Here is a 20039-nt window from a genome sequence, read left to right on the forward strand (position 1 = left end):
ATTGATTTGCTTAAATGCACCCTTCATCTTTGTGAATTCAGACACAACCACCTCTGCTGGGGAGCTGCAAGTGTAAGGTGTAAGTGGCTGGGCTCATCCAGGTGTCTGCACCCAGAACACCCAGAGGGAGTGGGCAGCATCCATGCCCCATTCTGGCACGTCAGTGGCAGCAGAGCACATGCACAAGAAAGAATTTTGGGCAGAGAGAACATGTCACAGCAATATTCAACAAGCACAAGCAATGGCAAAAAGCAACCAGCCCTTTGGAGAACAACCAGAAGAGATGATTTCTGGTCTTTTCCCTGGGTTCCTCCCAGGCACAGCACAGCTCCCCAAGCAGAGGAGAGCTCAGGTATCAACCCATGACAGCCCACACCTTGCACAGCTTCCAGGTGGCAGTGAACAGATCCCCATGGAGCAAACTTGACCTCTTTTGCTCCTCCTGGGGCTGTGCCAGCGAGTGGTGAGCAGGAGTGATGGAGGGGAGCTGGCATCAACTCGCAAACTCTGCAATTCTGATATTTACAATACAAACATACATTTCTTGTTCCAGACCAACATCCTCTGTAGCTCAGGAAATGCCTCTGTGGCCCTTCCCACCACTGCTTTTCTTTCCATGGTGCTTTTCTCCCCAGTTATGCCTTGTTCAGCCTGCTCTGCCTCATGACGGGGTCCCCTTGCAGAGGCTCAGCACTGACACAGGTAACAGGCTGCCACCTAACACAGCCCCACACAGGGTGGGCACAGGCAGACCACCACTGGCCTCCTCCAGTGTTCTCCTTGCTGATGAACAAGCCAGCAATGTATAACCCAAGCTATTCCTGAGAGTCCTTGGCTGTGTGGGCCAAGCCTTGGGAAGAGCTGGCTGCCCTGCATGTCTCTCTGCTGAGGTACAGGCAGTGGGGAGTCTGTTGGAGATGTTTGTCTCAGCTCACTTGCTAGGGAACAGGAATAATTATCCATCAGACCTTCCCCTGCCAGCTCCCCTCCTGTTCCCTACAGCAGACTGACAATCTGGAGCATCCTGGGGAGCAGCAGAAGCTTCCCCATGCTTGCTCCAGAGCATTTTCAGACATCAGAGCAGAGCCAAGGGCCAGGATGGTTGCACCCTGCAGGGGTCCTGGATCAGATCCTTCCCAGATAAGCCAGCCAGGCTAATGTAGTGTATCAGAAGGGCAGGACCTCTGTGATTCTGCCTCCCTGAGCAGATCAGCAGGCAGGCACATCCCTGTGCCCTGCAAAGCCATCTTGTGATTCATTCCTCCATGTCACCAGTTGAGCCACAAGCCTCAGGCACTGGCATGGCACCAGGAAGCTCAGGTGTCCCTCTGAAACCACTGGGTAAGTGTCCTTCACCAGCACTGCACCCTAACTCTCAGGCTCAGAAATTGCCTCCAGTAGCTTGGTTTTGGGCTATACAATTCTATTTTGAAGCATAGCCAGTGCCTGGGTGTTGTCAGCCTGGTCATCCCCATGGCAAAGGGGCTCCATTTGGTGGCTCCTGACTTAATGATATTTAATTTAGCAGAAATTAAACCAAGTGACTTGAACTTGGTTGGATCAGACAGAACTGAGTCCCAGCAACACAGGGGTGCTTGAAAGCTTAGCTCAGGCTTTTTTTCCCAGAGCTGCACATTTTCTCCCATCCCCCCCAGTCCTCTTGAAACAGCCAAACCAAGTAATTAAACCCCCCCCACCTCCCCTCACACCCAGCACTTGGAAATAAGAGACACACTGGGAGGAGGTTACCCACAACACTAAGGGAAAAACCACAAGGAAAGCAGCTCAGGGCCAACCTGAGCAGGGCAAGACAGGACGTGTGCATGAGTGGTTTGCACAGAGAACAGCCCACATGCACTGAGCTGCAGCAGGGGATGACAAATCTGCTCTCCCATCAGCCCCGATGGGTGAACCCTCTCGTGTTTGCATATGGGAGAGGGTGGTTTTGCATCTCCACAGGCACTGGGGGTCACACAGAAATGATGTTTTAGCCACAATAATAAAGTACCATTTCAGGGCAAGATGAGGGGTAGGGTGCAGCAGAGGGATGAAGGCTGCACAATGGTCCATCCTCTTCCTCTTCTCCAGTACCTGGCTATAATACATCACATTCCTGTGGAGCCAATGGAGGGATCCTACCAGTCTCTATCACACAGACCTTCCTCCCCAGAAATCTCCTCTTTTGCACAAATGACTCTCTTGTTTTCCTGGGAGGCTACTTAAGGCCAACTCCAAGCAGTCACAGATGGCTCCTGAAGGGTGATGGGGCACCCCATCCCCAGGACTCATTTTCATCCCATGTCTCTGCTGCTGAAGCACCCCAGTACCCTCTTCCCAGCCACAGCCCTCAGAGGAAGCTCCACAGGCACTGAACTGAGGAGGCATTTTCCAACCTCCTTCCACCAAATGTATATGCTCCACAGCTACCATCCCCTGGGACAAACCCTTCTGCAGCATTTTCCACCCCAAACCACACAGTTCCTACACACACACACACACACACACACACACACACACACACAGATGTGAAGGTATTAGGGATCCCTGGACCTCACCATAACCAAAGGTTTACATAGGCAAGATGTTCAAGACTGCTTCCTTTGGAAAGGAGGTGTCATCCCCTAAAAAGAATACCCTTGTTTTCAGCAATGCCCCCCTTGCAGCTTCTCTAGAGTGCCAGGCTGTGTGGCACAACTGGGTGGTAATGGCAGCCAGGCTCCCTGGCACTGACAACAGCCTTCCTCCAGCCAAGAAACACTCTCCAAAGAGGGGACAGTGAGTCACTGTTTTACATGGGATAACTCAATGGACTGCACTGCCTTCAGCAGGAAAAGTCATTCTCTCCTCCAGGGATGTGGCTGCTGGCTGGAAGGCAGCAGCCCACAGGCAAGAGAGGGACAAGGGGTGTGCTGCCTTCAGGAGCGTTAATGAGGGCGTGGAAGAAGGTTCTGAGCTATTCTCTCTGGAAAGTGATGCATGGGAAGAGCCACGCAGAGGGATGAGCACACGTCCTGCTCTCATTCCAGACACACAGAACAGCCAGGCCTGCCAGAAGCAGCAGTGGTTGTGGTGAATGTCTGAGGGTGGAAACACACGGCCTCAGGGAACTGAAGCGGGACCCAAAATCCAAGCACACCTGCCTCCACTTGTGCCCAAGATCCCTGATATCTGTGCACAGTCATCTGCAGGCAGCATCCCTGTAAACGGGGCTCATGGGACTGGAATGCCTCTGGCATGCTGCAGTGGGGGATGGAGAGGCAGCAGAGCTGCATCACCTCTCTGTCTGATATTGGGGCATTGTCCCAGCCACACAGTGCAGATTGCCCACAGCACAGACTCTCACACAGAAATCTGAGGGCTGACAGGCATAGGGACAGCACAGAAGCCTCAGGCACATTAAATTAAACAAAAAACTCACATGGTTTCTACAAGAGGCAGATGGATGCTCCCTGCTTCCTCAGTCTGGGGTTGCAGTGACCCAGGCTCATGACTGTCACCTACCCACAACCATTTCCACACTCAGTGACTCATGCCAGATGCAATAAATCCACAGACAGCAAACACGGGGCAGGAGCCAGCAGCATAAGGTGCCACCAGACCTCAGGTTTCTCCATCTGGATCCAGTTCAAGACAGACACATTGACTTTCATCAGAAAATGCCTCAGCCCAGCCTCTCAAGTGCTGTGGCAACCTTTGTGGGACAGGCAGTGTCCCAGTGCCAAGAAGGGCGCAGACGCCTCCTGAGCGGATGCTGCAGCTGACCTGACCCCTCCCAGCCACGGGCTCCTCACGGCTGTCCCCCTTGCCACCAAAGGCCAGGATCTTCTCCTTTAGCTTGAACACATCCCAGCCATGCTCCTTGCCAGGAGTCTCACCTGCACAGAGCCTTCTGGCAGGTCACACATGGGGCTGGCACTGCCAAACGTGATAACTAAAGCTTATTTCACATCACCACTCCTTCCTCTGCTGAGAACATCCAGAAAATACCTCTCCAAGGGGCAATTTCTCCATTCCCACTCCCCCGGATCTGCTGTGCCTTTGGCACAGTTCTTGGCTGGAGACAGGACTCTGGCTTTCTGGGTGAGATCAGCCCCTGCCACACCACAGCCTGAGTGTCCCTCTCAGCACCACGTGGGATGTGGGATGGGAGGGAGGGACAGAGGCAGCGGTCCAGTGTTCAGACTACTTGGGTTTTGCTCCAAACCACTAAAAAAGAGAGATCTCTGCTGAAAGTGCTCCAAAGAAACACAGCAAGCACTGCTGACAGTATAATCTCCACTGTCCATTTCTATTAATGCTCTTACAGGTTTAGCAGAAACTGGAAAGCTTGCAGCTGACTTTTCACTGCTCAAGGCATGCAAAAACTCCCAGATGAGCAGAACCAGTGTGACCCTGCATGCAGCCTCCATCAGTGCCCTCTGGAGGGGCATTTGCCTGGCAGAAGAGACAATAGACTTGTGTGTGTTTTGCTCCTCGTGCCTGGCTGACAAACCCAGCCCAGAGAGCTTCACATTTGCCGTGCACACTCAGCACTCTGCAGCTAAGCCAGGCTGAGGGACGACCCAGCACTGAGGGGTTTGCAGCCAGCTCTGTCTCTGCCTCCCATCTGCTGTACACAAAGCTCAGGCAGCAGCCACAGAGGTGGCTCTGGGGTTTGAGGGGGTGTCGTCTGATGGATGTTTTTTTAAGCTGCTACAAAAAGAACATTAAACTCCTGACGTGAGATGGGGTCAGAACATTCTGCACTAGTTTAGATTTCTACAGCATGTCACACACATTGGGCAGGAAAATAACTATCTTTCTAACTTTACTTTTCTGCCTTTCCTTTTTTTTTTTTTTTTCCCTAACAGGAGGCCGCTCAGCTTTTAGCTGCCTGGAAGAGACCTCTGAAATCTGAAATCCCTGGTCTGTCCAGGCTTCAGCCAGATGCCTACTGTTAAGGAAGTGCTGGCTGTACCCAAGCCAGTGCAGCGACTGGCTGCCACTCATTCCAGAAGTGACTGTGATTCAGAGATCTGGCTTCTGGACATGCTTTAAAACCACTTGTGCATTACTCTTGATGTTCAAGATCCTGGAAAGTTTACTTAGGAAGAAGTTATTGCCATTGCCATTAGGAAGATATTAAAATTACAAGAAGAGCCTCCTTGTTTTCTGTAAAGCTTCATGAAAGCTCCTTCCTCTTTTGGCTCCCACTTTCTTGCACAGCTTACTTTGCCTTTATGTTTCTAAAGATAATTTTTCTTCCTTTCTCACTGATGGCACCTCTTGGACTATCACAGTGCCACCAGCCATACCCAGGCTCAGGGGCTGGCACAGCTGGGCCTTGGCTGTGTGGCTCCCTCCTCCCCAGAGGTGGGGATGGCTCAGGCTCTGTTCTACAAGAAAGGCCCTTTTATTCCCATTTAGTCAAGTTGAGTCAAGGATCAACCAGAGAAACTCTAATCAAGTGATGGAAAATGGTGACAGTTATAGGGTTAGCCCACAATAAATCAGGCAGAGAGGGAAAGAAGGAATCCAGCTGCTTCAACGAGCTTGCCAAATGCCCCAGCATTGTCTGTGGGGATCATATTAGGAACAGAGCCAATGGCAGCTGCTCTGGACACGCTGCCCCATTCAGTTCTTCCTAAACCTTCATGTCTCCTCAGCAGCAGGAGGCTCTGGTCACCTGGTACCAGCCTGAGGCAGATGCCAGGAAGGTTTTATAGAAAGATCACAGGCATATTAGCTGAATATTTTGGGATGTATTTAGCTGGGATGTATTTTGCTGGGGCAGGGTTCCTAGGTCTCTACTGTCACAAGGACTGCAATTAAGATCTTTATAGGAAACAGAAAATTAACAATATCCAGCAGGAACACGGCCTCTGTGAGCAAATAAAGTATTTGTGTGTAAGTACCATGCAATCTTCTGTTTCCAAATGGTTCATTCCTCCTATAAGCCAAGCTAGAAGCCTTCCAAGAGCAATTTCTCTTCCCCATTACGCCTGTCATTCTCCTGGCCCCAGTCGGCTGCTTGCATTTATAATTCAAGCCTGAACTGCCAGCATTTCCATTCCTTGTCAATAAACTCCTCCTTTGCAGCCTGCTGCCCAAAGGAACTGCACAAGAAGGGCTTGCACCAGCAAACAGCCCTTTGTCAGGATGGACAGGGGCTGATTTTCCCTGGGCAAGGCTGCACCAGAGATCCAGCTCTCCCTAAATCCCCTCTGGTGTGGTGTCCCTACCCCTGCAGGTCCCCCTTCTCTGGGCAGGCTCGGGCAGCCCACAGCTGCTCACCCAGCACCACGAGCTGCCAAGCCCAGAGACCATCTGCACCAGCCCGCTGCCTCCTGCTCAGCTGCTGGGGCCACGGCAGGCCAGCGTGCAGGGGACCAGGCTGGGCTTGCTCCAAACCTGCCTGCACTCAGCTCTGGGCAGATGCTGTTTGTGCCCTCTGCACACAGGCCACCTGCACAGGTACAACAGTGTCAGATGGCTCAGCTTGCCAGCTGAACGTGTCTCGAGCCATCTTCTCAGCTCTGTGCATCTGGGATTGATGAAAGCCTCAACGAGCTGGTCTGAGAAAAAATGCCCACTCAGCAAACTCTTCCCAGGGCAGCACCTCACACACAGCCATCCCTCCCTGGCTTTGCTTCATGGCTCTCATCCCTCTGCTCCCAGCAGAGCCAGCTGAGGGGCTGTGTCCTGCCTTTCTAAATGGCACAGGTCATTAGCTGGTGAGGATCTGTCTCAAGATAAACAGCAAGAGGCTTTACAAAGAGTTAAAGAGATGCATGAGCTCACAGAGGAGGAGAGGAGTGAATTACAGCCTGCTGGACACTTGGGAGAACCATCTCTGAGAACCATCTCCAGCACATACGGTCCCACCACACGGCCTCTCTGCTGCATTTAGTAATGACCACTGCCTGAGGCCACCAAAGAGCCCTGTCTCCCCAGCCAGCATGCTCAGCAGAGGACACAAATACCTCTAGTGCCATCACAGCTCTGAGGCACAACAGATCCAGCATCACTGGTAGCTGCTGTCTGAGTGGCTGCTGGATCTAACCCTTCCTGAGAGTGGCTGCTGGCTCTGGGGACATCCCTTTCCTTTTCACAGGGAGTGAGCAACCTCTGATGGGGATCTCAGGAAGAAGAGAACTTGGAGGCTTGTGTCTCCACCACGCAGCAGCAGCAGCTGTGGGCTACTGATGCAAAACTCCACCAGCATCAATTCAGCCTTGTTTGGGTCTCATAATGCCTGTGTCTGCTGATCCTATTAAGCTAAAGGGAAATCAATCTCCCTGATACTGCCAGGAGAAAACTTGGAAGACACCCAGCTGTGAATATGCTACCCCTGCACCCTTGCCAAAAGGAAGGGCCTGGCTCTGTAGATATGTGCAGGACTGAACTCGCTGCCTTCCCCTGCCACGGGACAGAAATCTGTCTGTGCAGAGACGCTCCCGTGGCAGGCAGAGCCCCAGTCTGCAGGGCAACACAGTACAAATGGGGGTGGGGAGCTGCTGAGGAGCTTCCGACCTCCAACTAGTTTGTGCTGATTTCTCAGGCCCCTGCTTTGAAGAAAGCCCTCTAGAACAGGCAAGGCAGCCCCAGGGACAGCCACGCTCGGCAGCTCCAAACAAACATCACCTTTGAACCTCCCGTCGATATTACCCATCTTCCTGCGAGGTCAGTGAAGCAACAACTGGCCAGAGAGCAGGCTTGGGTTGGGTTCCACATTAGCAACGAGGCTGCAAACTCACAGGGGGAGAGAGCACTGCAAGGGATGGCTCCAACCTGCTGCTGCTCCCTCCCTGGAAGAGCTGGGAAAGCAGCCAGGAGATGGAGGGCTATAAATCAAGCGGCATTTACATGGAGAAGGAAAAGCTGTGAGCACGTTGTGACTGGAGCCCAGGACTCATGGCCTCAGCATGCCTCTGTACCACAGGTGACAAGCTGATGGGAAGGGACCCACGGGCGCTGTGCACTGCTGTGAAGATCCAAAACTTTGATGGCACATCTCCTTGCACGAGTACCATGGGTAGAGACGCCAGCACCTGCCCATCTGCCATGGCCAGGCTAGAGGCTTCCTCGTCTGACACTCAAGCCACTGCAGAGGCAGCAACACCTTCAGAGACATTCTCTGGGGAGAAAACAGCTTCAAGTCCAGTTGGATGCTGCTCTGAGGGAGTCTATGAAAATTAAGTCCAATTGTGAAAAAGCCGGGTCTCATCAGAATCAGGTGCTTCCTCAGGACAGCAGGTCTCACTCCTGTGCTCAGCACGGTTTGTGTGCACAGCCCTGTAACAGACTCACACCACCACACACAAGCCCGGGGCACTGGTTTGCAGCATCTCACAGCTGCCAAAACAGCTTCACAGTGTGACACCATGCCGAGGGTTCAGTGACCAGGGCTGCAGCACTGCTGGGAGCACCGAACACTTTGCCATTCCTTGCTCCAATGTATCAGGGATCACTGGTAAGGTGAAGGGGAGGTGGGACATGCCAATAGACAGGGAGGCAAGCAGGACCACAAAGAGCCCGGCCAGTGCTGTCACCAGGGCTAGGGATGGCTGGTGCTTGGAGAGCCCCACTGTAGGTCAGGAAGCTCTCATCACAGCACAGGGAAGGACCTGAGGTGGCACAGGACAGCATGTTCATCCGGGACAGAAAAATCAGCAGACACGGAACCCACACACACTCACACCCTCAAAACCAGGTTCTCGACCATTTCCAACACCCAACGGTGATTCTCCTCTCAGCAGAGCTGCCAGAGGATGTGGCTCATGTGGCCAGGCTTTCCTGCACTGGTAAACAGTGACGAGCCACCTCAGCTGAAGATGTAGCTGCTGAACCCAAGGGTGGTGGAGCTGCTACAGGTCCTAATCAGAGAGGAGAAACCCCGCTTCCTTCTTCCAGGAAAGACCAACTCCAAGCTCTTCCCAGCCAAATTCCCATCAGTCTGCCTGCCCATAAATTTACAACTATTTATTTAGTCAAAGCTCATCCAAATATTAAGAGCTCAGGAGCACTGTGGGAAAACAGGAGCAGGCAGAGCAGGCAGCCTGCTCCTCCAACAGGCTGCAGGAATTCCCCACTGCCTGGTTCAAGGCTGGACACCTCCATGCCCTGAAGCTCAGTGTGTTCAGTGCCAGCAAGCTAAAGGGAGTGGACTTGTGCAAGGATCTCTGAGGCAAGGATCACCAAGTCTAGAAACAAACCTGAGGCGGATCTTTGCCTCTGAGACTTCCAGAGGTGGGAGGTGGAAAAGGTTATAAGGCAGGGACCTTCAAAAGGCCTACAGACCCCAGACATCCCAGTAAGGGCTGCCACAACAGGTCTGGGAAAAAATGAAATTTGCTCAATAGCATTTAAAAGAAATGCTGGAAGAGAGCTCAGCTTCCCTCCCACTTGCCCTCTCCCTGTCCAGCAGAAGCCAGCATAAAGATGTCCCCACATCAACAAGTGGCAGGTCAGAAGGACAGCACCAGGTCCAAGATGGAGCTCCATTGGCATGACTGTGGCTCTGATCCCATGTGGTGCCCTCACACAGCCTTTCATCAGCTTTTCAGACTGAAAATCCATATTTTAGGCAGCTGCCCAGGGCGAGTCACAGCAAGCGTGGGGCTGATGCAGAGACCAATCTGCCAATGGCAGGGGAGTGTGTGTGCACAGGGCAGTGATTGTGTGTTTGCTTTTTGCAATCACTGTCCTGTCTGAGGGGCTCAGACTGAAAACACACTCAGAGCTCTGACAGATTCAGCCCACCAAGAGGGGAGCAGAGATTTGTGGGCTGTGAAGTGCTGAGGTGACAGCTCAGGCTGTTGGCCACTGCAGGTTCCTCTGGCTACTGGGTGTCCTGGGCTTGCTCAGCTCCCTGCAGAGGAGAACTGGCACTGCTGGCTGCTGGAACCTTCCCTGCTGCCTCCTGCAGAGGTGCCAGTGCCTGGCTGCTGCTGCTGCAGCCCCCGTGGGGAGCAGCCAGCACACCCCAGCTCCTGACAGCTCGAGTCTGGCAGTGGCAATGCTGGTGTCATTGGTGTACAGGATCCAAGGCACACAGAGCCATGTCTCACACTGCGTCCTCTGGCTCCCCTTCCCTTCCCTGTCCCCAGGAGGGACACACTGGGTGTCCCTCAGAGCATCATGCTCTCCTTCCAACACAGTGAATGAAGCATCACCTCTGCTGCCCAGCTCACTAAACTGCAACAGAAACAAAACAGCCCCCTGGCCAGTGCCATCTCCTACACTGGGTGTTCTCCTGTGAAGGACATGCAGGAGGGCTTCACCCAGGCAGTGGCCACCCAGCTCCTGTGGATACAGAGAAACTCTTCTCACTTTTGCCCATGAAGGCCTTTGACTTAGACTGAAATTTTGGCTTCCCAGTGGAAGCCACAGGCAATTGGAAAATGGAGAACTGAGCAAGAAGAAACATTTGGGAGTTGAACCTGATTTATCAGAACTCTACAACTGACTTTATTGGGTAATTTACTAGAATGACATGGGGTACAAACCTGCAACAGCAAAAACTGGCATAGCTGGAATAAATCACAACAGCCACCCATGAAGCAAGGATCCCAGCATCTGGAAATGAGCAACAGGGATGGGGGACAACCTCATAGGGCAGCAGCATATACAGGGGGCACTTAGCAATGTTTCCAACCATCCAGCCTTGCTGGGAGGATTTTACTGCCAAGAGGGGAGTTCAATTTGAAAACAGGAAAAATCAAAAGGGAAAAATTAAAATATTTATGTGAATCAGTGGGGAAATTTCAGAGAGCTTATGGTTGAATACAGACCTGTCCCACAGCTGCAGATCCAGGCAGGAGACAGAGACAGGGTGTCCCAGCTGACAGCACTGCAAGCTCTGCAGGTAGAGATACATATGGGAGAGAACAGACTGGTCTAAACTGGGCAGCAGAGCCTGGGAATGTGGGGTTCAACTCCCCATTGACATCAGTCACTCCCCTCCATCCATGACAAATTTTACTGGGAGAAAAAAGTATCTCCAGCTCCTAGTGTAAGGCCATTTGTCCCTGTTTTCACTCTCAGTGCAAACTGTGCCATGCAGGCAGGACCAAGGCATAATGGTCTTAAACCAGGACTTTCAGGCCACCAGAGCCTCTCAGCGAGGTGTTTCCCCTTGGCTGACTGCTAGTAGTCCTTAACCGCCTTTGAACAAGGAAGGTTTTGGGCTTTTGCCCAGCTGTGCCTCAAAGGCTCAGAGTGAAACATCCCCCCTTGGCCCCTCAGAAGTATTTGGGGAGTTAAGCTCTTCTTTGGGTACTCTGCTCTAAGGGGCAGTACTGGGAGTTAAGTGCCTAATGCCTTTGTAGTTTCTTTTGGCTTCTGATTTAGAGTCTTGGGAAAGACAGCTGTGTTTGCACTGGAATTAAGATGGAGGGTTTGTCAAGCTCTCTGTTCAGATGCTTGCAGGAACCAAGGACATCAAAAATCCCAACACCCTCAGGAGAGCCCTGACCACTGCACCAGCACTCATCTCCCAGCCTTGGACCTCCCCACCCTGCTCCAACACAGGCAAAGCCCTCCCGGTGCTGTTCTCGTGGAGCTCTTACTGCAGCACATTGGAGTTCTGTGTGTGGGGACAAAATGCAGGTGCATGGTGCTGCCAGACAAACAGCCAGGCTGAGAAGCCAGAGGAATGTGGGGCCAGGAGAGGCTGGATGCAGCCAGCAGAGCCAGCAGGACACGAATTTCTCCTGCAGGGACAGAGTTAACTCTGGGTGTGCTAAGCCCACTCCTTTCCCCTCCAAAACCTCTTGCATGTATCAGAGATTCTCAGGAAACTGTATAAAGCCAAGAAGGACTAGAGAAAGCATTCCTCATGAAAAGCCTGGCCCTCAGGAGCAGATGGGCCTCATTACTGTCCTGCTCTCAGCACTGGACTGCATGGATTCTTCTACCCCGACAGGTCACGGATGGAGTGCTTCATGTCTTTTCCAAAACCAGCAGATCTGAGGGCATCCAGCCTGTGTTTGCCAACATCTCGGCTGACAATTGTTACTGCACTTCAAGCACTGGCTCCCTAAAAGGAAGGGGCTGCATCTTGGGCATCACGATACTATGACAGGGAAAATGAGCTGGGCAAATGCCCAACTGCCCCATGAAGAAATGAAATTATGAAACGAAATGAAACAAAACAAAATGAAATGAAATGAAATGAAATGAAATGAAATGAAATGAAATGAAATGAAATGAAATGAAAGAAAATAAATTAGAAGAGAAGAGAAGAGAAGAGAAGAGAAGAGAAGAGAAGAGAAGAGAAGAGAGAAAAGAAGAAAAGAAAAGAAAGGAAAAGAAAGGAAAGGAAAAGAAAAGAAAAGAAAAGAAAAGAAAAGAAAAGAAAAGAAAAGAAAAGAAAAGAAAAGAAAAGAAAAGAAAAGAAAAGAAAAGAAAAGAAAAGAAAAGAAAAGAAAAGAAAAGAGAAAAGAAAAGAATCTACACCATCTGAGGGTAGCTTGATTTGTCATCCCTGCCTGTGCTTGCAGCCTTAGCCAGGGTAAAAGCAGCATCTCCCTTGCTATCTGGAAGGCTGAGGACATGTGTCAGCCAGCTGCAGGCACGACCCAGACTCAGAGCATTCGCTGGCCAAACACCTCGCACGTCCCAAGGCAGCGGCTGAATTTCAGCCTCCAAATACCTTTAAACAATGGGGAGGAACTCAGGACTAAAATAGGCTCTTTCCTGTTCTGAAACAAGAAAAAAATTCCTGGTTTCCAAAGGTCTGCTAATATTTAAGTGTGTATTTATCTCCATTCACGCCAGGTCTAGGTGCAGTTGTAGGTTCAGGGACTAGTGCTCTGCAGGTCAAATCACTTATCAACTCCACAATCTCTGTAGTAATTTGTATCCCTCTAAAGGGACCAATCTTTAGGCATAGAGATGGAGCTGACTGAGATCAATAAATTTGGGACAATGAGAAGCAAGAGTTTCTCCAAGATCTGCTGGTCCTGAGGGGTGTTGGGCTGAGCAATTGAAACCACCTGAGATCTGGTGGGGAGTCGTGGCAGTGGTGTCTTCCATACCCACCTTGGCACATCAGAGGGCTAACAAACACAGAGATGGTGAGGCAGTTTCCTACCTGTGATATCTGCTACGTGTGTTGATGTGGCTTCTGGCACCGCTGCTCATCCTCCTGCAGCACCCCAACCCTTCTCTCTCAGGCTGGTGAAGGGGTTGGAGAAGGCTTTGCTCTATCAGAGCTCAGAGGAGATACAACTGGGTGATACAGGAGCAGATAAGGATGGAGAGAGGGCTCTTGCTGTGTTCTCACTTGGAAAGCTTTCTGGAATAGGATCACAACCCTGGCACTTCTGGCATCTCTCGATGCGAAAGAGTCAGACCAAAGGCTGAGTACATCTCACCTGCAAGGCCCCGAGAGGTCCAACAGCTCGTGCTGACAGCAGGCTGTGAAACAATATGGGGAGTGCAGAAGCCAGCATTGAGCAAGTGCTGCTAAAAAGACCTAAGAAACAACAGCTGGATGCTGCAAATGGACAGAATCAGAGCAGAAATAAAGGAGCACTTTGAGATTGAGAGCTTTTCCCTCTTTCTTATTGGAGAAAATCTGCCAGCTCTCGAAATGTCAGTACAGTTTGCCTACTCACAGTTGCCCTAAAGACAACCATTGGGGTGGCCCTACAGTACTGCCCTGCAGAAACCTCAGACCAGATGAACACAAGGCCTTAGGACCTGCCATTCACCTCCCTCTACCTCCCTCACATGTTCCCCCTTCCCTTCCCCTTCATCCCTACCAGAGTCATCCCACCTCCACCACTGTTGCTAAAATCAGTGTGGTCCCCCTGAGAACAGCAGTGACCAAAGCTCTGATGCAGACAAGGAATGGCAGCCTCCAGTATCTCCTGCTGTGCCAGCCTAGATGTGCTGCCAGCAGAGTGAGATGAAATACCAGCCTGGGAGCCCTGCTGTGTATTCTCACCTCCATGCAGAAAACGTACAGCGTGCACAAGTCAGCACGGCTAACGGTGCGCTGCTCCTGCCGGGAACAGCAGAGGAACACCAACTCAGCCAAGGGATGATAATCATGCTGAGGCCAGACAGGATCTCCTGGATGGCTGTGGGGTGACACCAGTACAGCCAAGGACTCCTGGTGGCCCTCATCACCCCCTGAGCCCAGCTGAGATGGCCTGAGGCTTGCCTGGGAGCTGAGCACACTTGCCCACACCACCAGCCCAGGTGCAGGAGGTGCTGAAAGGTGACTGCTCCAGGTAAACCCCAGAACTACCCACTGTGGCATGGTGTGGAAGGTCCAGGGGCCAGTATGCTCAGCACCACCTCAACACCTTCCTGCAATGCAGAGTCCTCCCCTTGGCAATGTACCCATGAGCCTGGAGCCACAGCTGATGGCCAACAGGACAGACAGGTCACCACTGAAGCAAGGGGACAGTCCATGGCAGAGCTCCACCCCAGGGCCAGGGCAGTGCTGGGCCTACAGACCCTGTGTCTGCTCACCAGGACAGCCAGCAGGAAGGAAGGGCAACAAAAACCACCAGGGCCACGAAATCAGGGCACACTCAAGCACACAAGCCTACCTCCCTGTGGAGCACCAAGACCTTCCCACCCCTCTGGCAAACACACTGAGCCCATTCCTGCCTCCAGGAGGTACAACAGGGAATTCTGCCACTGCCTGCAGTGCAGACTAATTCAGCCCACCACCAAAATAACCAACTCAGCGGCATTTAGGAGCAGAGTTATTTCAGCACAGGCTGGTGTGTGGGTGTTCCTGAGGCAGAACAAGAAAGCCTTATTCCAGCCCAGCCACAGAGCTCAGCACAAACCACTCCGTGCACAACTGTCCAGATGGAGCTGTAAGTGGGCAATGCAACCAGAGTGGTTAATTCCTGCTCCCTGAGCTGAGTGAGCCCTGAGCACTCTCAATCTTAAAGGTTTCTGGTTGTATCATCATTCTTCCCATTCTTTGTCCTGGTCACAGGAAGGTTTGGTCTCTGTGTGCCATTAGCAAGGATTAATTCAGCATGTTCCATGTAATGGACTGTGGGTGGCCCAGGGAAGGCAACCTGCTCAATCCTGCTAACGATGGAGAAAGGATCTGACTGCTCCTGGGGGAAACTCATAGCACTGCTTCTTTTTTTCCTAGCATTTTTCTTCATTATTACATAAAAAGCAAATGACACCAGACAACTAGAACTCCAAATAACCCCCAGGCAGACATCACTTTAAAGATGACATTTTCATTTGCAAATTGTTTACCTGTTATTGTAACTTATAACTTCTAAAATTCAAGCAATTGGCCTCACTTTGTTTTCCTTTGGAATGAAAGATGAAGCAATCTTTAGCTTGCTTCTTTTCTGTATATGGTAATGACCTTTCCTCTGCTAGTGTTTCTCACTGATCTGAAGAGGAAAGGAAAAACTGTAAACTGAAAAATAATAAGGGAAAGAAATGGCACAAAAATGAAGGCTGGATCCAGGGAGACAACTGTGTGGCTAGAAAATAAGCTGGTGTTAGAGAACACGAATATTGCTTTAACTCACCTCTTTACTGAACCTAAAGGGGCAAATCTGCAGAGGGCATCCACATCCTCACAAATGGGTTCGCACGGGGTGACAAACATTACTTGGTTCCAGCAGTTGGAGATCCCTGCCTCAGACCTATCAGCATCTATGGGAACTTTCAAAACCCACACTTGCCCCACGTGAAAGAATAGATTTGCAGGGCATTGCATCAGCATTCCAGACCCAAATTCCCTTCAGTGCCTCGTGAGACACCACCACCATTACCATCACCTGGTTTGCTCTGACCTCACGGGAACTCTGTGCGAAACTGGGTTGAGATCGGGTAAGGAATTAAAGTCAACTAAGCACAGAAAGTTCTGCTGACTCAAACCAGCGGAATCTCTTTTTTGAAAACCAGAGCCCTGAAAAGAGACATGTTTTCCAGTCAGATGCTAGAAAGCATATCCAGTGTAAAACACAATCATCTCTTCATTAGCACCCCTGGAGATTAAAGCTGATTCAGTGCCGCACTTTTTTTTTACTGAGCAGTCCCAATAATAAAATAAGATGCATAAATCATTTCCTTAAGAAAACAAAAAGTTACTAAGGAATACAATACTGATTATGGGCTTCTGGGATTTCCGAATTCATCTGACAAGCTTCACATGCTGGTCTAGAAATAACAAATGTTTGCTCGAAACCCAACTCCTTTTCAATCTTACTCAGCCAACAAGTTATGCCTTTTTTATTTTTAGGAAAAAAACACATTAAAGTGATGGAGCAGCTCCTATAAAAGTCACATTTCATTTAGTCTACTCTGATAAATTCCATTAACGTTTTAGTCAAGTCAGTCTTCTGAATTTTAAGATGTAACTCTAAAGGCCCCATTGATGGATTGCTGCTGTATTCAGAAAACATTAGTACATTGCTAAAACGGCAGGAATTACCCAAAACCATCGCGTAGGAAAGAGGAACTAATTTCGCCAAAGGAGCAGAAAAGGCACGAAAATAAATTACACCCCCAGTACAAAACGGTTCAGATTTTAGTTCAGAATTCTTTCCCAACTTGTGAGAAATTTCTAATAGCACACACACGAGAAGTCCCTTGAGCCATTCAAACAGTCTCCCAGGAACTTTAGTGACCGCGGGTATGAATGGGCACTTGCGGGACGGAGCAGCTCCCGTCTCCGGTCCCGGCCCCGGTCAGCCTCGGGAGGGCTGCACGAAGCTGCTCCAGCTCCGTGACCGCACGAAGCTCACCCCTTCATGCCCCGCAGGGACAGCGAGCAGGACAGCGAGCCGAGAGAAGGCGCCTTTGGGAAGGAGACCCGGGTGTCACCGCGGAGCGGCGGCGCCGGGACGGGAGCGCCGCTCACGCCGCGGCGAAGTTGGACGGGCTCAGCCGAGCGATGGGAGCCGCCGGCGACTTCAGCGGCGGACACAACTTCAGCTCGCCGGGGACCGGCCGACACCCGAGGGGCTCCAGGAGCCGGGAAGGGGCTGCCCGCCGTGCCCCGCTCCCCTCTCCGCCCGCCCGCGACCGCGACCGCGACCGCCGGGGGACCCTCCTGGAGCGCGGCGCCCGCGGACCCACCTGGGCTGAGGCTGCTCTGGAAGTAGAAGAGGACGAGCAGGAGCGAGCCGAGGCCGGCGGCCAGCGCCAGCCGCGGCGCCCGGCTCCGCCGCATCCTCGGCGGCGGCTGGCGGCGCAGCGCAGCGCCCGCGGCCCCGGCCCGGCCCGCCGAGCCCCGCCGAGCCCCGCCGAGCCCCGCCGGGCGCCGCCGCCGCCCCGCCCCGCGCCCGCGGCCCCCGCGCCCGCCCGCAGGAAGTGACACGGGGCGGCTCGGCCGCCGCCACGGGAACTTCGCCCCCCGAGAGCCCCGCGGCGGCTCGGGCCGGGCAGCCCCGGCGCGGGGGCGGGGGCCGGGGGGGTTTCCTCCGCCGGGGCCGTGTCCGCGCCCTGCCGCCGCTCGGGAGTGCGCACTTCCCTGCCCGGCTCCCGTCTCGGCTCTAGGACTCCCCGAGGGGAAAAGGGAGTCGCTGATGTGGTGGCAGGGTCGGGAGTTTCCCGATGACTTTCCTCGGCACGGTCTGTACTTCGGAAGCATCACGAAGTTCTGTGGCCTTAAAATACACGTGGCCTTAAAATACACCTTTTTTTTTTTTTTTTTTTTTTTTTTTTTTAATATTCTTTTGGCTATCCCCGGCCCTGCAGTCTTTTACTGAAAGCAATAATGATTCTGACTAATTCCACCTCAAGCAATAAATTTCTGTAGAAGGAGGACACAATTTTCTATGATTCTCGGCATGCTTTTGGAAAGTGAGAGCACAAAGTTCTCTTACTGCATCCTTTATCCCCCAGGCTCCGCAATCACAGGCAGAACCAGCCCAGAGCTTTTGTTGCCCCAGTTTTGAAATAGCAGCAATGCTTTTCACCCAGCTCTGTAAAACACTCGAGATCTACTCAAAGGCCACCTGCCAAATTAGCCAGACCGAGAGCTGGATTCTACTGACAGCACCCATTCACTGCTTCTCTTCAGCCCCAGCACACTTAGTTTTAAGAGAAAGAGGACAGCTCAAGGAGGAGCCACAGGGAATGGCAAAGAAAGTCTGGGTATGCGCACATGCTGGGCTTCATTCTGCCCTCATTTAGGGCAGAGGAAACCAGGAGGAGAATCTCACTGTAGTGGAGGAAGCTGGAATGAAATAAGAACACACACAGCATCTTGCAGGCTGTGTTGGGCTATGCCCATAGAATTAAACAGCTCTTTGATGTCCTTGCTGGATGGTCTAGAGAGGGGCAACAGAAATGAGACCACAACTGGGACCCTAACACCCCTCCTTGTAAGGGCACCCCAGTGGGAGCAGTAACCAGCTGGAAGGACCCTCAGCAGCAGAGCCCTGTACCCGTTTGATCCCTGCAGGGAGGGACTGGGACTCCAAGCTCCAGGGAGCAAGAGACAGTGCTCGGGGAGCGCTGCTGGTGCCAATGGCTGGGCACAGGCAGCCTGCTCTCTGTTGCAAATGGTGCAGTAATTTTGGTCCCTTGATGAGTGTGGAGACTTGGGGTTTCCTTCACATGTAAAGATGGGCTGGTAGACCTCAGAGGCAGCAAAAGGGATGTCTGGTACTGCTGTCCTTAGGGCCAGAGAGAGTTCAATGACTGAAGACACATCCAGCCTGTGAAGCGGGAACCCCGTTGGAGTAGCTTTTCAGGAGCTGGAATGTGTACTCAGGACTGTTGGTGAATTTTTCATTATTTGCATCTTCCAGTACTGAAACACCAGAAAATCTAGCCCAAGGCTCCCAGAGGAGCTAGGGAAAATAATCATCCCTTTAGCCCAGCTTCCCTAGATTCAGCAGGAGGAATAAAAACAGCAGAAATAAGCAAACTTCACCCATAGTTGGAAATGCCCATTAAAGAAAATGCAGTAAAGCATCCCAGTAGAAACTCATGCACTGAGCAGGACCTGTTGAGTCCTGCTGCCTGCTGTCTGTATTTCACCCCCGGGGGCAGGGCCAAGGCCATCTGTGAGCACATCACATATGTGAGGCTGGTCCTCAGCAGCCTGAAGTGAACATGCTGTTCAGATCCACGGGGCTAAAACTGGAAGCACATCATGAGCATGTCATAGGATTCCTATGAGGACTCAGCTGCAAATGCTCCCTTTTTAAAAGGACAAACCCCTTTCAGCAGGAGAAAACCCCTTTTAGAAGGACAAACCCATTTTCCAGGGGACAGAGGTATATTTTGATAAGAGCTGACCGCTGGCAATGGCACCAGCTGCTGGGAGGTCAGGCCTTTGCTGTTGCCTGTTCCTGAGTGAGTGACAGACCTCCCTGGCCACACATGCTGCTCTCTCTGCCATCCCCCTTCCCCTGCAGCCCCACCATTCTGAAAAGAGCAGCCCCAACCCATTAAAGCAGACAACAGTGACCAGTGCTTTTTTGAGAAGATCACTGCAGATATATAGAAGGGCACAAGATGAAGCTGTCAGAGTCTCAGATTATGATCCCAAGCCTATTTTTAATGAAATCATCAGATTCAGTCTGCTTTGGAGAAGCCCTTCTCTCCCTCCCCAGGCCCCACTGGCGGCTGGAGAACAGCAGGTGCGCAGAGCACACATGAAAATTCAACTGCTCAGCAGCACACGTGAAATAAATGTAGCAAGCACTGATGCCTGGTGTCTTAATCTGTTGCTTTGCCAGGTCAGTTGGAAGAACTGAGAAATGAGTATTTGCTGTAGAATGGCAATGGCACCTTCTCTGACAGGCTGTGAACTCCTTGTGGAAAGGCCCCCCTGTTCCCTGTCTCCACAGTGCCTCCCACTGTGGGGTTCAGAGCATGGCTGTAGCTGTTTATGACTATTAAAACACTACTGGTAACCAAAAATAATGAAGGTGCTAAAGGTGCTAAAAACATGCTGTAGAGGGAAATTATTTATTACTGCCAGGGTCTGAACTGCAGCTGGCTTGTAGGTGAAGAGGAAGTGCTGTTTGCCTGCAGAATGATGCTGTGCCTTTGATGCAGTGCATGCTTGATTCCCTCCCTGCTCATTAGCAGTGCTC

At 51.8% G+C, this 20039-nt stretch overlaps 1 protein-coding gene across 2 annotated transcripts in view; it reads right to left on the reverse strand.

Moving 5' to 3' along the window:
• The window catches only part of CHST13 (carbohydrate sulfotransferase 13), a 30361-nt gene extending 12804 nt beyond the window's left edge, over positions 1 to 17557 (reverse strand). The window contains exon 1 of one of the 2 annotated variants that reach the window (XM_038149474.1): positions 17065 to 17557. In XM_038149474.1, the coding sequence (XP_038005402.1) occupies positions 17065 to 17158 (94 nt within the window). In that variant the 5' untranslated portion in view covers positions 17159 to 17557. The remainder of the gene's footprint in view (positions 1 to 17064) is intronic. The other variant, XM_038149473.1, reaches the window with a different exon arrangement.
• Positions 17558 to 20039: the final 2482 nt, after the last annotated feature.

Source organism: Motacilla alba, chromosome 12, assembly GCF_015832195.1.
Source record: "Motacilla alba alba isolate MOTALB_02 chromosome 12, Motacilla_alba_V1.0_pri, whole genome shotgun sequence".
NCBI lineage: Eukaryota > Metazoa > Chordata > Aves > Passeriformes > Motacillidae > Motacilla > Motacilla alba.